Genomic DNA, 17,010 nt, shown 5'->3' on the forward strand with positions numbered 1-17,010 from the left:
ACTCTCCACTTTCAGGCAAAGATGAGTCTCACAAATAAAAGCTTTTGGTCAATACCAGATGCATAGCCAACATTTTGGTGGTGGTGGTGTTTGTATGTAGGGGTAGTAGACACACGGTATTGGGATGCAAACCTATTGGTCAAATTAATCCTTTGATGGTTGCACAAATGATTTCAACATTGCCTTACATGGAAGTTCCCAATGATATTCCAAAGTAAATTTAGGACTGATTTGCATGGGGCAATTGATGGGGCATTTATGTATAATGCATTCACTAATGTTTTTTTGCAATACAATGGTGATACTTTATTTCAATCTCTTGAATTTAAGGTTGGAACATTTGTGTGTATTTGTGCTCGACTAAATGTTAAAGGTTCTCCTCAAGTCAAGGTACTTAATTTTTGATTTAGTACATCTCAGATGGAACATTAGTCTAAAAATGTTTCCCAAACAGAGGCCTTATTGTGTCCTGTCTGCCGGCTAGACCCGTGGTGGAATCTGTTTCTTCACTGAGGCTTTTGTTCATGTTTTCCTGGTTCATGCGATGGCCTGTCAATCAAGCTGCATGTGTCCGCCCACTTTACCCTTCCCTCTGCCGCAGCTGGCCGCCAAGCAGTCGATCTGGCTTCGAATTCAGTCTGTCTGAGAAAAGCGGAGAGGACTGCGCTTGTTATTTCATTACCCACGTAGAGCACATGAACACTCTGAAAATAAAACGAATTATTTAAAGGTAAGTGCGTAAAAATTGACGCTGCGTTATGTAATGATGTTTCGATTGTAATGAGTTAAATTGTCCGTCTGCTCTTTAAAAATAAAAGTCCCCCAAATATAGTAAATGCGCGGTCGATTTCGAACGCAAGTGCTCAATGCGGAAGTTCACGAGCGGAATTCCTCATCAACCTTATTTGTAGGCTAAGTGTTACTCGGTAGCGTTTTATATAACTATATTATTTGGGTTTAAATATGTATTTACACGTTGTGTGACTGTATCCGAATACATTGAAACTTATGTTGTAACTCAAGTTTTGTAGAATGGATTCAAGATGGCCTCTTGTGTCCTCTCCAGGTTGGGGTTTGTGCATACATTTGGAGGCTTCTAAGTCTTCACTACATTTACGGTATAATTAAATGGTTGCGACAGTTAATTTATAAAAATGTCCTAGAACATCCACCGGGCCCCAATAGTTACTCATACCTCTTTTTCCACTGTATTACGGCTGAAGTGGACTCATCCGGCGGTGATGGCAACGTTCTAATACCACGTCAATGCGGTGGGGGAGGGGAGTGTGTCTTGGGTGGAGCTTGAATACAGCACAGGCATATGGGCAGAAAGGACTCAACCCCCTTATACTGGTTGTGGAACAAGCGGTTTGGCATACGCTGCTGTGTCTGTGATAATTCACATTAGTGGATAATTTGAAAATTAGCAAACGGAAATGTTGAATTTAGAGAAAGTGTATTTTTACTAGTGAAAATATATGACGTAATCACTTTAGAAATTTATAGTCAAAAGGCACTATGCACAATTTACATAAGACAGTATTGAAGAGCTAAAAAAAGTTAGATTATAATGCAAAGGTGTATCAACCATCTCAGCTGCACTCCTGGAGCATGAATTTTACTGACAGGAAATACTCGGTAGGACACAGACCTTTCACTTTTACCTACATTTGCCCAGTTCAGTTCATAATATAACCCTTTTTTGTAAAATGAGTGCAAACTTGAAAGGTGTTTATACATTACGTGACACCTCCCCTGTGATGTAGTTTTAGTTGCAGAGGATGACATTCTGGTGTCAGATGGCATTCTGGTGTCTGTCCCTACAGTGCTGGGATATCACTCTTGTGTCAGGTAGGCTGAACCCTCATGCCTTTATCTAAACTTCCACTAAACCTCCCCTTCAATGTTGTCTGTTACTGTACAAGGGGTGTCTATTGAGACGTCAATGTGATGTTGTGTGATTGATATTTAACAAATCATCTCCATTGCACAGAAAGTCTGCCCCCTCACTATCGAAAATGATTTGACATCCTGTGATGTGATACTTTAATTTGTTTTGCCTGCAACTAACAGTAGAATGGTTTGGTGTACAGTATCCACCTTGCTCAAAAAATAAGGACATCTTGGTTTTCATCCAATGCAATGCAACATCAACAATTGCATTGAAGATGTCCTCAGCTGTTCATAATGTTTAACTTCACCTGATTCAAGTAGTATGGGCCAGTGTATCTCCCCTCCCCCCGTGGCACACAAGCAGTCAACCATGTGGCGTTGGATGTAATGTACATTGACATGTAGTGGTCACTGTCATGTGTTCTTCCTGCTTTAGTAGTATTTTGGTCACTTTTAGGCTCCTGTAGCCCTGTGGGTGGCTGTTCGTCATGACTGCAGTTTCCCAACACTTGTCTTGGTACTGGATGTATGTACAGTGCAAGTGCTGTTCAGCCATGAGACATTTTCCATTTCTGTGTGTGTCTACCACCTTGATTTCTATACAGAATAATAATAAACGTACTGTACTTACAAGTACTGTTACGCATTAGCCCTTTTCAGTTTTGTGTCTTCATTTTTACATAGCACAATTCTTTTGCTTTGGCAGATACTTGCATTAGGGTCTTTTAGACGAAAGGCACTATTGCACATCTTTGTGGTTTGCATCACATGGCTCAAGTATCGTTCTGATGTTTTCTAGGGTTGCAGTTCATCGTAGTTAGGAACAGTATTCCAAGTACTATGTTAGGCAAAATCGTTTCTAAAATCTGTGTAAAATGTGCTTTTGAACCCCTTTGTTTTGACAGGCATTCATTTTAGGTTTGTAACAGAAGATGTTCAGTGGATGTTGACCCTGACAAGCAACGACACTCTGTGCTCAGAATTCTGATGAATGCCAGATTGCCATTGATCTTACTACTACTTCCACTCCATCTAATCCAAACTACAAACGTTGTCAGTGTCACCTGTTTCTAAACAAGAAACCGGTGGCTCACCTAAGGCAGGAAGCAAATGAAATCTGGTAGCAAAATGTTTTTTTGTTGTTGTTTTGATAAGTCCAGTGATCTACAAAGTTGGGTGTTTCACTCAGCAGGTGTCTTGGTGGTCTGCTTGACAAGACCTGAAAGAGTTGAGAACAGAAGCAGTTTGTCAGTAACACGCTGAAGTGATGAGCAAAAGAGGAAGTCGTCTCGTGTATATGCCCGTGCGCCGCCGTAGGAAACGTAGAGAAAAGTAAATGAACAAACCCTTTCAAGTATCTTTTTTTGAATCGTCTTTTGTGGTGGTGTTCAGATGCAGTTGCTTCAGGTTGGAAAGTGAATGGATTAGCATTATTCATGTTAGAGTTTGTTTAGAAACCCCTTAGTTCTATCGTAGTTATATTTTGACTTAGCTACCTATGAAGAAATGTGTAGCATCTTTTACACAGAAATGTACAAATAAACAGCAATACAGAACTGACATTTAAAAAAACAAAATGAAGTCTGTAAATCTGTCACGGTATCTTCTAACCCAGGTCTTCGGCTCACCTCCTTCCTCAGGACCACTATGTACTCTAAAGGCACCAAACGTAAGTTCGCTGACGGAGCAGACGCGGTGGCCGGCGGCAACCCCGAGGGTCCCAAGATGGCGCCATACAGCCTGCAGCGTCAGTCCCTCCTGGACATGTCTCTGATCAAGCTGCAGCTGTGCCACATGCTGGTGGAGCCCAACCTGTGCCGCTCGGTGCTCATCGCCAACACCGTGCGGCAGATCCAGGAGGAGATGACCCACGACGGCAGCTGGCAGGTGGTCACCGACGCCTTCGCCAACTCCGGTCAGAGCTCATCTGAACGCCTGGTTGCCACGGAGGTTCTGTGCCGGTCCCCGGGACTGGAGCAGGATGCGGGGCCCAAGCTCTTCTCTGTGATGGGCTATGATGGATGTCACGAAGAGGAGGTCGTGGCCGACGAGGCCTTGTGTTCTGTCGCTATAAGCGACAGAGCCACTACCTGTCTCTTGGGGACCATTGGCCACTGCTGGGAGAGGGCCGAGCTGAGGACGGAGGCCGATTTAGAGAACGGCGCGACTGAAGACTCGGGTTTTGGAGATGATGAGGAGGAGGAGCTGTCAGGTCAAGAGTCCAAAATGTCAACGGGAAAGGTTTTTGGAAAGTTTGAGATCAAAAACAATAACCCCGGGTCAGACGCAGCACTCGAGGAGCTGTTTTCAGATGTTGACGCCTCTTACTATGACTTGGACACCATGCTCACCGGCATGCAGAGCGCCCCTAAAATGGGTCCTTACGACCTCTTGGACAGCCTGGCTTCCTCCCATGGCCCTGCCTCCAACTCGAGCTGTAGGGCCGATCTCAATGAACTCGACCACATCATGGAGATAATTGTGGGTTCATAGACTTGCTTCCAATCACAGACACTGTTATCATGTAAAGCTGGTATCTTTCATTTAATTTTGGTTTAATCCACGTTAAGGCTTGGATACTGCCCCCATTTTTGTGTGTGCCATCGCTTTGTCCTGTATGTGATGTGACAAGGCCAACAATGACACTTGGTGAATTATATTTCAAAGCAAGTAAGGAGTATTTGAATTGGTTTTCAAACTTCATCATTCTTATTTCTTTTGCATGTTTTTGTATGTGTATTTTTTTTACGTTTTTTTTTGTACCTATTGTTGGTTTTCCATTTAATTTATTGTACTTGCAGAATATCACTACATGAACTGAGCGCCGAACAAGATATTTACATGTACAAATATTTTCTTAAAAAATGATGAAAGATTGATAAAAAGTTTATATAAAAGTATTCTACTATATATTTTTAAAAAGTTATACATTTTTGATAATTTTCACTATTGTTTTATTTTCTATATGCCTTTATCCAGAGTATCTGCACAAAATCTCTTATGTGATTGGGAGTAATTTAGCATTTGTCTTCCTAACTTTGGGTATGTTTGTGAACTATAGCAGCTAGGAGGTAGAAAACATGTTCAAGAAAACAATATGCTCATAACGTATTGCACCGTCTGCCTTTGTCTTTGGTTTGGTGCTATTTGTGCAGTGTAGCATTGTTCTGACTCCTACAACCTCAACACCTTCAGCCATACAACTTATGCACCAGGGTTAGTTGCACCTAGCCTGTGCGCTGTCATTTGTTTGCCATTAGAAGTCACATATTCTGAATAGTTTCTTTTTCAAGTGAAGAATATTTATGGGTATTTCCCATTTGTCATGACTTTTAACTTATTATATTTATTAACTGCAAACATATATGCTTTAACTTGGTCATACTTCAGAGTTTTCAGTTGTGAAACATGGTATTGGGTTACAAATGTTATTGTATGAATTTAGTGCTCTTACAATGAAAGTATTTAAACTTTGTTAGGCTAAGCAAACTATGGCAAAATGATATATTGGCTGTGTTTGCAACACTCAAAACATGCAGACACCTAATGCGGTATACGAATAACCTGTCTTACTAAATAGTTTGTTTAGTTTTCTACATTTGTCACTTAGTGCAGTCGTTTTTAAGACACCTGCATGTTGGAATCAGGATCTAAAGAAATTGTTATTCCGCACACTTTTTGTGTTCAAAGGTCTTTGCTCAGGCACATGATGACATTGGGAGAAGAATTTGTATTGACTGTGTGGGAACAATTAGGAGTGAGATATATTACTTATTTTATCATTAAAGATGACTTATGCGGTTTCTGACCATGATCTAGTATAGATGATGCATTTTTATACATACAAACTGTAGCAGTTTATACGTTTCAAAAAATAAAGGATACAACATATTATTACGGTGTGTTCTTTGTGTGGCATCAGTGTACTGTGAGAATAAGGTGTGTTCATTGTTGCTATATTTTGAATCTTGATTTACATTTATGCATTTTAGCAGACGCTTTTATCTAAAGCAACTTCCAAGAGAGAGTTTTACAAAAGTGCATAGGTCACTGATCATAACAACAAGATAGCCCCAAACATTGCGGGTAGCCAAACATGAAGCATATATTGTGAAACCAAATAAGTCAAATTTAGACACAAGACAACTCCCAACTGACTGCATCAAAATATGAAAGAAAAATAGGCCCTATCTTGGTGTAGGTTTACTGCACCACTTAAGAGGAACACTTAAGTCCTGCTCTACCTGAACAAAATAAAATGGTAGGCTATGATAAACCCCTAGTGGTGTTACTGTGTATTCATGATCAAAAGAACATATCTATAAATAAAAGTTTATATTAGGTGAATTTTCTTTTTTACAATATATCAAAGACCAATACTTTTCCAGATTAATTAATTAAGATTAATTATCTGATATGAAGCAGATTATAACACGGTTGGAAGTCATTATTTGTTTATCCAATGTTGAACGGTTCGTATCTACTAGAGATTTTATATAAATGTATTTCCAAATGCAGTGCCGTCTGCTCTCTTGTTGGTAGTCACGTTTCATTGAGCGCAACACGACTAGGTAGGGGAGGTGGGGGATTTCTACTCTGCCAATCAGACGTAGTTACTAGGCGGGCCTGAGATTTCATTGGTCTACTGGAGGTTATCCCACCTGACGACCGTCAATCAGCCGGACTCATAGGCCGGACTACCTTCCCGTAGGTTCTTGATGGATTGTATTGTGAAACCAACTCAATAGTCCTCAATAGCATTTCCGGTTTTGCGAATACACCTTCAGATTAAGAGCATGACCAGTGCTGTTCTCATACAAATTCGGATTTAGCTATCACACTTGATATGACTAGTGTTAGCGTATGTTAATGTGACATTGTTTATCACCCTGGGGTGTAAAAAATCTGGGATTTTATACAGTTAAAATCATTGCACTTTGAATTGTTTAATGAAACAGTCAAATCAATCTAAGGGTGTTGCCATGGTTTGTACAAGTGCCTATTCATCATTGCACCAATATAAATTCTGTAACTAAATAGTTCATCTAACTAGTTGCCATGTTGAGGGGGCACAATATCTAGTTATCACAAATTGAACCCAAATAATTTTACGATTTGAGTTTAATTGATTTGAATGACTATTAGGCTGAATACAATTGTATCTTTTTGTTAATATTACTGTAACCATCCTGTGTATTTCACTAAAACGTTTGGGAAAGAAAGTTGACTTTTGTTTCCTAGCCTTTATTCTGAATTATGTTAAATATAACCGGAAGTTGCATTGTTTATTGCGGCTGGCTTTACGCTGCTTGGCGTGGTACATGTGGACTGACTTTCAGTCTTCGCTTCACAGTTCAAACTGTAGCTAGACACAGAAAGTCAACCGTAATGAAGACTTGTCATACAACCCCGGAGGAGTTTTGGAAAGGGATGTTTTTACTTTGGATGTGATAAACTAAGGTGGAGGGGATTCAGTTTTAATTTATCATGCTTTACCATAATGTAGTTTCCGGGATTAAAGTAGAGTAGCTGGTTTCGAACTGTTTTTTCTTTTCTAAGTTAGCTAGCTAGCCAGTGTTAGCTTGGCTATCTATCTGTACTAGTATCTGCTCAACTGGTACAGTACGAACATACTTCAACGTGTTTTTACAATCAGCCATACAAGTACATAGCTAGATAGAGCAAAACAATGACATGGGTCAAAGGGAAATCATGCCATACAAGACCACACTGGTGAGAAGGAGAAACGGAATTCAAACTGCCTCGATGTGCAGACTGGATGTCGAGTCAGCCGAGAAGGGAATTGAACAACCCGAAGATGTCCACCATTCGTCAAGGTAAAACTTAATTGACATTGGCTAGTTTAAACTGTAGTAAACATGTGTTATCATTCATTTAACAAGCTAGACACATACTTATTTTCAGCATTTAGAACTCCAGTGGACTATAACATAATTTATGTTGTCAGCTACGTTAGCGCTAATATAAATCACCAGTGCAGTCTAGTACAGTAGCCATCTTCATCATCAAGCAACCCTCTAGTCTAGACTTTAACAAGTTGTCCCACACGTATTCTCAAATGTTCGCAAAGGACTCGACAAACGTCCTCACATCTTATGTTGCCCTACTATCTTGAAATAGCATAGTATAATTGAGTTGGCTAGGCTAGTAAGTTGATTAAAAGTAGCGTAGTGTTTGCTAGCTCTCAAACGCGAATCTGCCATCACCAGTTTTCTTTTATTGAATAACACTGTTGCAAACTTGGCTAACGTTTTAGCTTGCCGCTTTGCTGGCTTGCTACCCAAGTTATAGCCTAACGATATTTCGAATCTATCATGTTATATTGTGGTTCAAAGGCAATCTCACTTACTGTACTTACGATTCCAAGTGATTATCGGACCTAGCCACTAACACACTCAGCTAGCGTTTTCATAAGTGAGTTGAGCAGAGGCACAATACTTCTACTGCTGCGCCGCTGTGTTGTTGCGTAATTGGATTTAACACGACTCGTTTGCTTAATGTTTCTGTTGAGCATGTGAAGTTGAAATCATTAAGTTATTGAGCCTCAATGCTCGAGACAACGATCACAACTCACGTGTAGTCCATAATATACTCCCTGTTGGGTTCAAATCAGATGATGCCAATTCAGTCGGAATAAAGGCTCTGAACATCGACCAGGTACCATAGTAAATGCAGGCATATGCTAGATTCTAATGAATTTAGTCATTGTGACACTCGGAAAGCTACTAGTACATACAAAGCCTTTACTTTTCACAAATGTGGGTGACAGACTGGACTCATCCTTTTGGGTACCATAAGTGAGAAGCCGATGTCAAGTCGTCATAGGTCCAGATAGTTTTTAGGAACTTTTGAAAAGTAACCTGGACACTGGCATCCTAAAGCAACTTAATAGACATGGTGTACAGAAATAGATTCTCTGATCTCAACACTTGGAAGACTTTAGTCTTTCAGTGTGAGAGAGTTGCAGTGTGAGATAGGCCGTCAGTGCATACGCATTTTAACAATTGGTTTTTAACACGATCATTTGGCGAGGGTTTCCTGAAGTCTAGCGTCTGACTAACCGACGTGACTCATTCGTTATTCGTGACTCATTTCATCGGGGTGGTTCTGCCACCCAGTGACAAACCTGTCCATATAAAGACATCCGTTCAAAAGGGTCCGTATTCTCAACTGTTGAACAGGACCCCTCTTCTGCTCATCGACGGAAGGCTCCGCCTCCTCCCCACTCCCCTTCTAACTGGAGCTCTCTTTCCCCGCAGTCCTCTCTTTCTCCCTCTCCCCTCCCACTTCTTTACACTCCTCCCTCCATCTCTGGGGGGAGGGGGGGGGGGGGACAGAGAGCCGTTGCCTCCGAGGCTGAACACAGGAGGTGTTGTGACTCCACCGTGCAGTTTTATTAACCGTTAAAACAGAAAGTTGTCGCCCTCAAGGGAGTTGGTGCGAACAGTTGTTCGGGGTATGTTCAAGAGGTGGAGGGGAATTAAGTGGTTTTGTGGATGCATGCATGTGCTCCAGGGAAGGTGTGAGAACTCGCCTGTTAACAGTGATGAGAAACGGCCGCGCCAAAGGGGAAGAACGGTTACACCGACGCGGTTATTTCACAGGTTAGAAATATGCTTTACGCGCAAAGAAATCTTTTCTTTTTTTCTCTCAATCCCAAACGTTACCCTGTTGTGTGTTGTCACAACATTTGAAATGAGGCGTATCAGCGTAGACCTACTCACAGAGGTTCTTGTAGCTAGATCCCCAGTGTAGCAGTCCTCTATCTATGCGCGTGTTACAGTCTGTGTTACAGTTACTGTTGCCTTTCAGGCTTTGGCCTCTCATCCAGCGCTGTTGCCATGGTAAGCAGGCGTACAGAGAGAGAGAGAGGGAGAGAGAGAGAGGCTAGCCTAATGAGAGAGGCCCCTTTAAAAGCACGGCTGGCTGCTTCACAGCTGCCAACGCGAGGCAACCTTGCCCCATCCGCGGCCGTATTATTTGAGTTTCTTCTTTCAATAGCGCGCACCAGAATACGGGGGACTTTTTAATTGGTAGGAAAAATTATTTTATTGAACTTTGAGGTCTGATAAGAACGTCCACACTTTTCTAGTGGGCTATGTCGCGACCACTCGGGCACTGAAGTAGGCTATAGTCTATGTTAATGTAGGATTAATGGTGACTGAGCGTCAGACGTGCAATATGAAAGTCAAGAGATTGCGGTATTTTTAGTCCTAAATTGAGTTTCAGCAACCAGCAGCAAATCTGGTTTCGGTCATAGAGGTTGCAGAATCACAAGTCAGGGAGAGCAGGCATGCTACAACGTGCACCACTCAGAGCAAACCTAACAGACAATGCAGGTCAGCAAACGTCCAGAGCTGCTGTTATGTAATCACTGGCGTCAGACTCCTCAGAGCAACTGGCCTCCACATAGATATCAAGCAACGCAGCATATCCCCCTTTTTTTTTTGAGTGGGGGAGTGGAACCCCGAGGGTGTCAGAAGAGCACGAAAGGTTGAAAGAAGGCTCAATGGGGGGGGGGAGGGTTTTGACATTCAAAACGTAGAGAGGATGAGGAGGGAGGGGGGGGGGGCTCTTAAGAGGGACGTCGTCATTCCTCTCCGCCAGGTACGCAGAGGAAGGGACCGCCTCCGCAGCGCAGAGAAGAGCAAGTCTGCACGCCGACCTGCGGAGGATGGCGGGTTGCCAATGCAGCCGCGCGTGACGAGCGAGCGGCGGACGCACACGCGCCTACGGCAGAGTGGGCACCGGGCTGCCGGTTTCCTGTCGACGCCCCCTCAGCCCTAATGCACTCTGATTGGACCGGGGAGGGAAGGGGAGGGCAGGAGGGGGAACGCTCGCATCAGACGATGGGATCCACCACAGTGTTCCTCGCGTTTCTTTTATCCGTGACAACTTAAGCGGAGAGAAATTCTCCTTCAGTCCACTCTCCAAACTGGAGGTGTAGCCTAGTTAGGGGGGAGGTGCCACAGTTGATAGATGTCACTGGTGGTGTTGGGGGAGCTTTTGGGCAGAGCAGTGTTCACTGGTTGGGCAAGAGGGGCCCGTGTTTGATAGAATCTACCTCAACTTGTTCCCTCACCCCACCCCTGCTCTTGTGTACAAGCAGAGGTGGCTCTGATAGGAACAAACAAGAGACAGCGATGCGGAACTGCACCCCTCAGCCGGGCCATCGCCTGGCCCCTCAGGGACCGGATCTCAAGCTGACACCCAAGGTAGATGGATGGGGATCGCCATGGCGACTAGCGTGGCTCTCCAACACTGCGCCTTGCCCCCCCCCCCCCCACCGTCCCCCAGAGAGGAACAGTCCATGTGACCCGTGAGTGCAGCGCTGCAGTTCTCTCGCTCAGTGTGGTTGGAAGCAGGACAGCCACAGAGCCACAACCTCTGATTCTAAAGGCCCCTGCAGCCAGGCTTAGACGCTTGTTTATGTCATTTCGAGGGCTTCTGCATTTGGTCAGTTATTTATTCATCCACCGACAAATTGTCGATTTCATAATGTTCCGCTCTATGCGTTGTTCCACAGAGCTACCGCAGTTTGCAGGAACGCACTCGCCTCTGAAGTCTGACAATAGGAAGGAGAGGCTAGAATTTACAGTAAAGAAACATCCCTCTGCAGCCCTTCTGCGGCAGTCCAGTCCATTGAGTTTCCAGCTCTTCAGAGAGGCCATGAGCCTGTTGACCTCCTGATGGCGTTCCGGTCTGAGAGCCGTTAGCACAGAAACTAATGGCACAAGTCACACCCACACACAAACATCCCAAGATGGAAAGGGAAGTTCTGATAGCTAAATACATCGTTTTAAAGTGACTTTGATCATCAATATTGATTATGTTCAAAATGGCCCGACATGATCCGATTGGCCCGCGGCCTAACGTCTTGCCTCCTGATGTCCCCCCCCCAGGTACATGGTGGGTCGGGGGGTTAAGCGTAAGCTGAGTGAGTGTGAGGACCCTGTCCCGGGGCTGCCCTACCCCCAGCAGAGGCAGCTGGTGCTGGACCTGTGTCTGGACAAGCTCCAGAGCTGCCAGCGGCGAGCCGAGCCCAGCCTGCACCGCTCGGTGCTGCTGGCCAACACGCTGCGTCACATCCAGCAGGAGATGAGGCAGGAGGGCCGGCCCCAACTCCCGGAGGCCCCTCCGGCTCCCTCGCTGCTCCACGCGGCCACCCCTCGGCACTCTGCAGAGCTGCCGGCCGTGCCCCCGGACAGCGCCCTCTCGGCGGCCCCCTCCTTTTCGCCTCCGAGCGCCGATAAAGAGGCCCAGGCGGCCGAGGCTGAAGGGAGGTCGTCCGACTCGCTGTTCGGCGCCTTCGAGATCACCAACTCCACCAGCTACCTGACGGACCTGGCGCCGGACGACATCTTCGACGACATCGACACGTCCATGTACGACTCGGCGGACTGCTCCGTCCTGGTGTGCCCCGCGTCCAGAGGGGGCGCCGAGGACAACCTCAAAGCGTTCTCCGGCTACACCACGTCGAGCACCCTGCAGCTCTGTCTCACGGACCTCAACGACCTCGACCACATCATGGAGATCCTGGTGAGCTCCTGACCGGCCGAACCTCCCCACTGGTCAACACTGCTGTCTGCCGTTTGCCCTGCAGCCGGCCGGGGATAACGACTATTTCATGTTTCCTTTTTTTACGGACATTTCTATTTTTTGATACAAAAACTCAATGTATTTATGTGAAAGACATGCCTGCCAGATACACTTCAGCCGTGTGATGAATGCACATTTTCGACGGCAAGCTTGTTCTGATCATTGTTCCTATAGGGAGAATATGCAGGGACTGAAGTATTACTATTGAGACTTATTTTTATTCGATGGAGAAGAATAGAACCTGTGAGAACAGGAGAAGAACCTGTGTGGAACAAGGATGTATTTATTGAGCACTACAACTATTAATCCCTATGAAAATGAATCGGGACGTGCATGTTCTCACTACCTCTTTAAAGCAAAGAGCGGTTTATATATATTTACACACAAAACAAAACAACAACAAATGCGGTGCATCACCAGTTTTACATTCTGACTAGTTTTTTTCCTCTACTTTTGAAAACGGGTGATTGTCAATATTGCTTATTGCACTGGAGAGAATTGCCTTCATTACAACCACAATCTCAAAGCATAGCTGATCATTCCACAAAACCTATCACTTATGCCTTGTCCGCTAGCATTCTAAACTGGTCGTGGACACCAATGTTCACGCTCCAAAGTACTTTTCAAGAGACACTGGCTTTCCTTTGTGTTCACGTAACGGCGGTTTTACGTAAGAATCTCAAGGAGACGCCGGGCATCGGAGGTCAAGAACGATCAGGATGTTTTGCAACTCTGACCAAGGATCTTTTGAAGCATTTAAGCAGTGGGTTTTTTTTGGGTCACTGTGCACAAATTGAATACAATGTATATTTTCCACGTGAGATTGTTCAAAAATGCAGAAAGCCTCCATGTAAGGGGGGAAACACAGTGCCTATAATGGAGAGAGAAGACTGGCAGAGGGTGAAACTACCCAGCACAAATGCTCAAGCCTTAGAGGGGGGGGGGCTGCAACCTGACGGCACTGTTTTTAACCATTTGTAAGGGATCCTCAGTCCTCTAGATAAGCCATGCGACCAGACGGGGTCTACCCCCGAACCCCCTCCAAAAAGCTGTCCTCGCCAAAGACTGGAACCCTGCGAGAACGCTGCGCTCTGCCACGGAGAACAATCGAGTGTCCGATTGGGATTTCAATACATGACACTTTGTATTCTCCTCATGGCCTTTTTCTTTATTTCCATCTCTGCATCCAATAACGCGTTTGGACTTTACTCCCTAGAAAATGCAAGTCATGGCTAGATAGCCAAGTTGCGTAAGCACAGTTGCTAGCCCGAGCCGCTCTGAAAAACAAGCTGTAACTAAACTCGAAAGAGAGGCACTGATTGGACTTCATCCCAAACTTGATTTTGGTCAAAGGGGTCAAATAGTCTGCATATGTGCTCCAAGGGACTGTCCGGCATGGCTTGCAAGCTGTCCCCTCCCCCTCCTCCCCGAGACTGCAGAGAGAGAGAGAGAGGGGGAGGGTACAGAAGAGTGAGAGCGAGAGATTAAGGGGGTGAGGGGCAGTGGCTCCAATCACGTGGAGGTCCTTGCTTGTGGAAAAGGCTACACTGAGAGTTTCACAACAGCTGGTATGTGTGTGCGTGTGTGTTGGTGTGTGTCTGTGCTCAGCTCCACCCTGAAAGGGGGCCCCCGTGTCTGCGTCCAATAGAAAGGCAGGAGGAGGAGCCAGAGCCGCCAGTCAACCAGTATGCAACTGAATAACAAACTGCAAGCAGCCTGACGCAGTTCCTTCCCTCTCTGTGGAATGTGCTCCTGTCTCTGGTGGTTTTCAGTTTGGGACAGAGGGCTTTGCACTGTGGTGCAAGTGTTGCGCTGTGTTTCCAAATGCACCGGTGTCCCAACTAGTTAAAAATATAAGGGAACAAATGTAAACGATGGGAACTGTAATTCACACTGCCTCTCATACTCCGCTCGTCAGCTCAGCTAACTGTGAGCTTACGCGGGATCTCCAGCAGTTCTCTGTTGTGAAGCTCTCAAAGTCTCACTGGATGCCACACAACAGACCCCCCCCTCTCTCTCTCTCTCTCTCTCTCTCTCTCTCTCTCTCGCTCTCTCGCTCTCTCGCTCTCTCGCTCTCTCGCTCTCTCGCTCTCTCTCTCTCCCCCTCTCTCCCCAACTCCCAGGCATGGCTGCCACACACAAGAACCCCACCCTCGTGATCGAAGGAGTCTCGCCCAAGCCAGCCAGTCTCCCACTGGAAGACATCAACCACAAACAATAAACCAAGGAGACTTGTTTATGACACCATCAGCATTCTTCTGTGGGTCCTTCCCTCCTCAAGACTGCTGCGCGCCGGCCTCAAAATGAGTTGTGAATTTCTCAAGCTTTGTAAGCTTTTTGTGTTTTTTTTTCTGTGTGTTGTAGGTATTTGTATTTATACAATTTTCCTGTGATATCGCTTTGTTTATTTGTACGACAAAATTCGAATAATATATTGCGTTTTATTTATGAGACGACAGTCTGTGGTCTCTGTAGCAGAGTTTGGCCCCTGTATTTTATATTCCCGTTTAATAGATGAGGTAAAAACAAAAGATGTCTGTAAATATTTGTTGTGAATCATGACGTTTTTAATTGTCCAGAGGTTTATTAATTGTACTGTTGGTGCACCCAGGCCTTCCACTTTGTCAGTAAGTTCTAAAGATGATTGCAATGGACCAGGCAGACTAACTGGCAGCTTTTCACCCGGTTATCAAACTGAACCAACTTGGCTGAGTTAACCAAAAGATTTGATCCATAATCACAGTCTATGTACTCGTTTGTCAGACCAGTCACAACTGTATCCATAACTCACCAGTGAAACACAGGGACATTAGAAAAACACTGGTTACTTCAGAAATGTTCTAGACCTTATTTTTGTCTGAACTGGCTTTTTGTCAACAATCGGTCTCATATAATGACTTGGTGAGAGGACATTATTTATTCATTTGAAAGACCTTGTCGTTTTATATTCATACTTGACTACTATGAATATCGACCACAGTATCTTCAAACAGGCAAATGCCTTGTTTACTCAAACTAGGCGATAACTTGATAATCGAGTCGACCTTCCACCTGCGTTTAGAGGTCCTGCTACCACTTCAAGTCCAGAACAAGAGAAGTAGAAAATACATGGGCGCATAAAGAATCCTTTTAGTCCCAAGTGCAATATGAACATTACTGTTGTTTGACTGTCTTGTAAAATGAGAGCGTATGTGTCAGTTCTACAACATGATTTTCAGAGGATATGATCTTGCTCTCTTAACCACACTGGTCTCATGCTAAGTTCACTTTCAGTATGGATATTTTTCTTGTCATCTGGTTTTGACCATTTAACACTCTGTGTGTTGTGTACATAACAAAGCAGGCTATTTTGAAATGTATATCCTATGCAATATTATTGTAGCTGGTCAGTTAAATCTGAAAATAAATATGGTATTTGTATTTACTTTGTCAAGCCTGCCGTAAATACTGCGAATAGAGTACTTTCTTAGTATAAGAGTACCATTAAAATGGAGGGGAGAAAAGGGACCTGATAAATATCCTTGTCTAACAAAAGAAACCCAGCCTGTTGGATATCAAGCATGGATCGCCCCCTGGTGGTGGACACCTGAAAGTGCTCATTTCATAACCTTGGAAGAGGTAAGTTCACTCGGGTTCCTCGGGCACTGGAGCTTCCTGCAATTTGACATGTGCAGAGTGCACTGATTTATCCCAAAGGATTTAAAACGTTAAAGTTAACTTGCCCCCTGCTTGAAATCTGTGTTAAAGTAACAGAATATTCCACTTAGTGCCAACATCCAGAAGCAGCATTTTTTTAATGATTAAACTGTGACCTGTAGGCTGCAATATTATGGTTCCCCTCAACATTTGAAGGCGGGCATTCTGAAATATGTAAGGGTGACAAGTACATAACGAGCTATGTGAAAACAATGACTTATTCATTTGGTACAGCTTTACAGGGGAGACCGCCTTCCAGCTTTGAACACAGGAGGCTGTGTGCTGAACCTGCACACATTTCCATGATGGCTCTGTCAAGCAGAGAGCTGAGGAATCCCTCGAAGCAAGAGCCCACCGCTGTCTGTTAACCCTTGTGTTATCTTCGGGTCATTCTGACCCATCAGTCATTGTGACCCACCGTCGTATTGCGACAGATTTACCGCATACAAAGACAAAGTGAAGCATTTTCTTTTAACCGTTGGGCTGTCTCAGACCCCCCACATTGCAAAGGTTAAAAGAAAATTATGTTAATTTGTTTTTGTATTGGGTAAAATTGGGTAAACACAACGATGGTTCGTTATGAACCTTTGGGTCATGTGACCCGAAGGCAGCACGAGGGTTAATTAAAAGAGAAATCCAGCATCTGGAAGCCTTCGTAGTCAAAGACTCCCTGTGTGAGCGTGTGTGCACACCCCGGAGTGCCAGTGAAAACGCTTCGCACAGGTCTGCTTTTGAAAGTGCTGTTTCAAAAGCAGATCTCTCTAAAAGTGTAACTGTGTGTGGGGGTGATGAGTAAGGCTT

The 17,010-nt window shown here is 44.5% G+C and overlaps 2 protein-coding genes across 10 annotated transcripts; both read left to right on the forward strand.

Annotated features, from left to right (window-relative positions):
* Nucleotides 1–581: 581 nt before the first annotated feature.
* Nucleotides 582–5,787, forward strand: cdca4 (cell division cycle associated 4). 7 transcript variants are annotated; one of them, XM_062467436.1, is made up of 4 exons: nucleotides 623–730; nucleotides 1,767–1,851; nucleotides 2,351–3,225; nucleotides 3,534–5,787. In XM_062467436.1, exons 3-4 carry the CDS (start codon nucleotides 3,161–3,163, stop codon nucleotides 4,384–4,386), a joined length of 918 nt encoding a protein of 305 aa, XP_062323420.1. In that variant the 5' UTR covers nucleotides 623–730; nucleotides 1,767–1,851; nucleotides 2,351–3,160; the 3' UTR covers nucleotides 4,387–5,787. The 7 variants fall into 7 exon arrangements, with proteins under 7 accessions (XP_062323419.1, XP_062323424.1, XP_062323423.1 ...); XM_062467438.1 differs by having other exon boundaries at nucleotides 2,799–3,225; XM_062467435.1 differs by lacking the exon at nucleotides 1,767–1,851 and having other exon boundaries at nucleotides 582–730; nucleotides 3,083–3,225.
* Nucleotides 5,788–7,195: 1,408 nt separating this feature from the next.
* On the forward strand, nucleotides 7,196–15,933 carry si:dkey-177p2.6 (uncharacterized protein LOC568712 homolog). 3 transcript variants are annotated; one of them, XM_062467429.1, is made up of 3 exons: nucleotides 7,196–7,730; nucleotides 11,024–11,233; nucleotides 11,817–15,933. In XM_062467429.1, exons 1-3 carry the CDS (start codon nucleotides 7,588–7,590, stop codon nucleotides 12,463–12,465), a joined length of 1,002 nt encoding a protein of 333 aa, XP_062323413.1. In that variant the 5' UTR covers nucleotides 7,196–7,587; the 3' UTR covers nucleotides 12,466–15,933. The 3 variants fall into 3 exon arrangements, with proteins under 3 accessions (XP_062323413.1, XP_062323414.1, XP_062323415.1); XM_062467431.1 differs by having other exon boundaries at nucleotides 7,591–7,730; nucleotides 11,024–11,129; XM_062467430.1 differs by lacking the exon at nucleotides 11,024–11,233.
* The last annotated feature ends 1,077 nt before the right edge of the window (nucleotides 15,934–17,010 follow it).

The sequence above is a fragment of the Osmerus eperlanus genome, chromosome 8 (genome assembly GCF_963692335.1).
Source record: "Osmerus eperlanus chromosome 8, fOsmEpe2.1, whole genome shotgun sequence".
In the NCBI taxonomy this organism is placed as follows: domain Eukaryota; kingdom Metazoa; phylum Chordata; class Actinopteri; order Osmeriformes; family Osmeridae; genus Osmerus; species Osmerus eperlanus.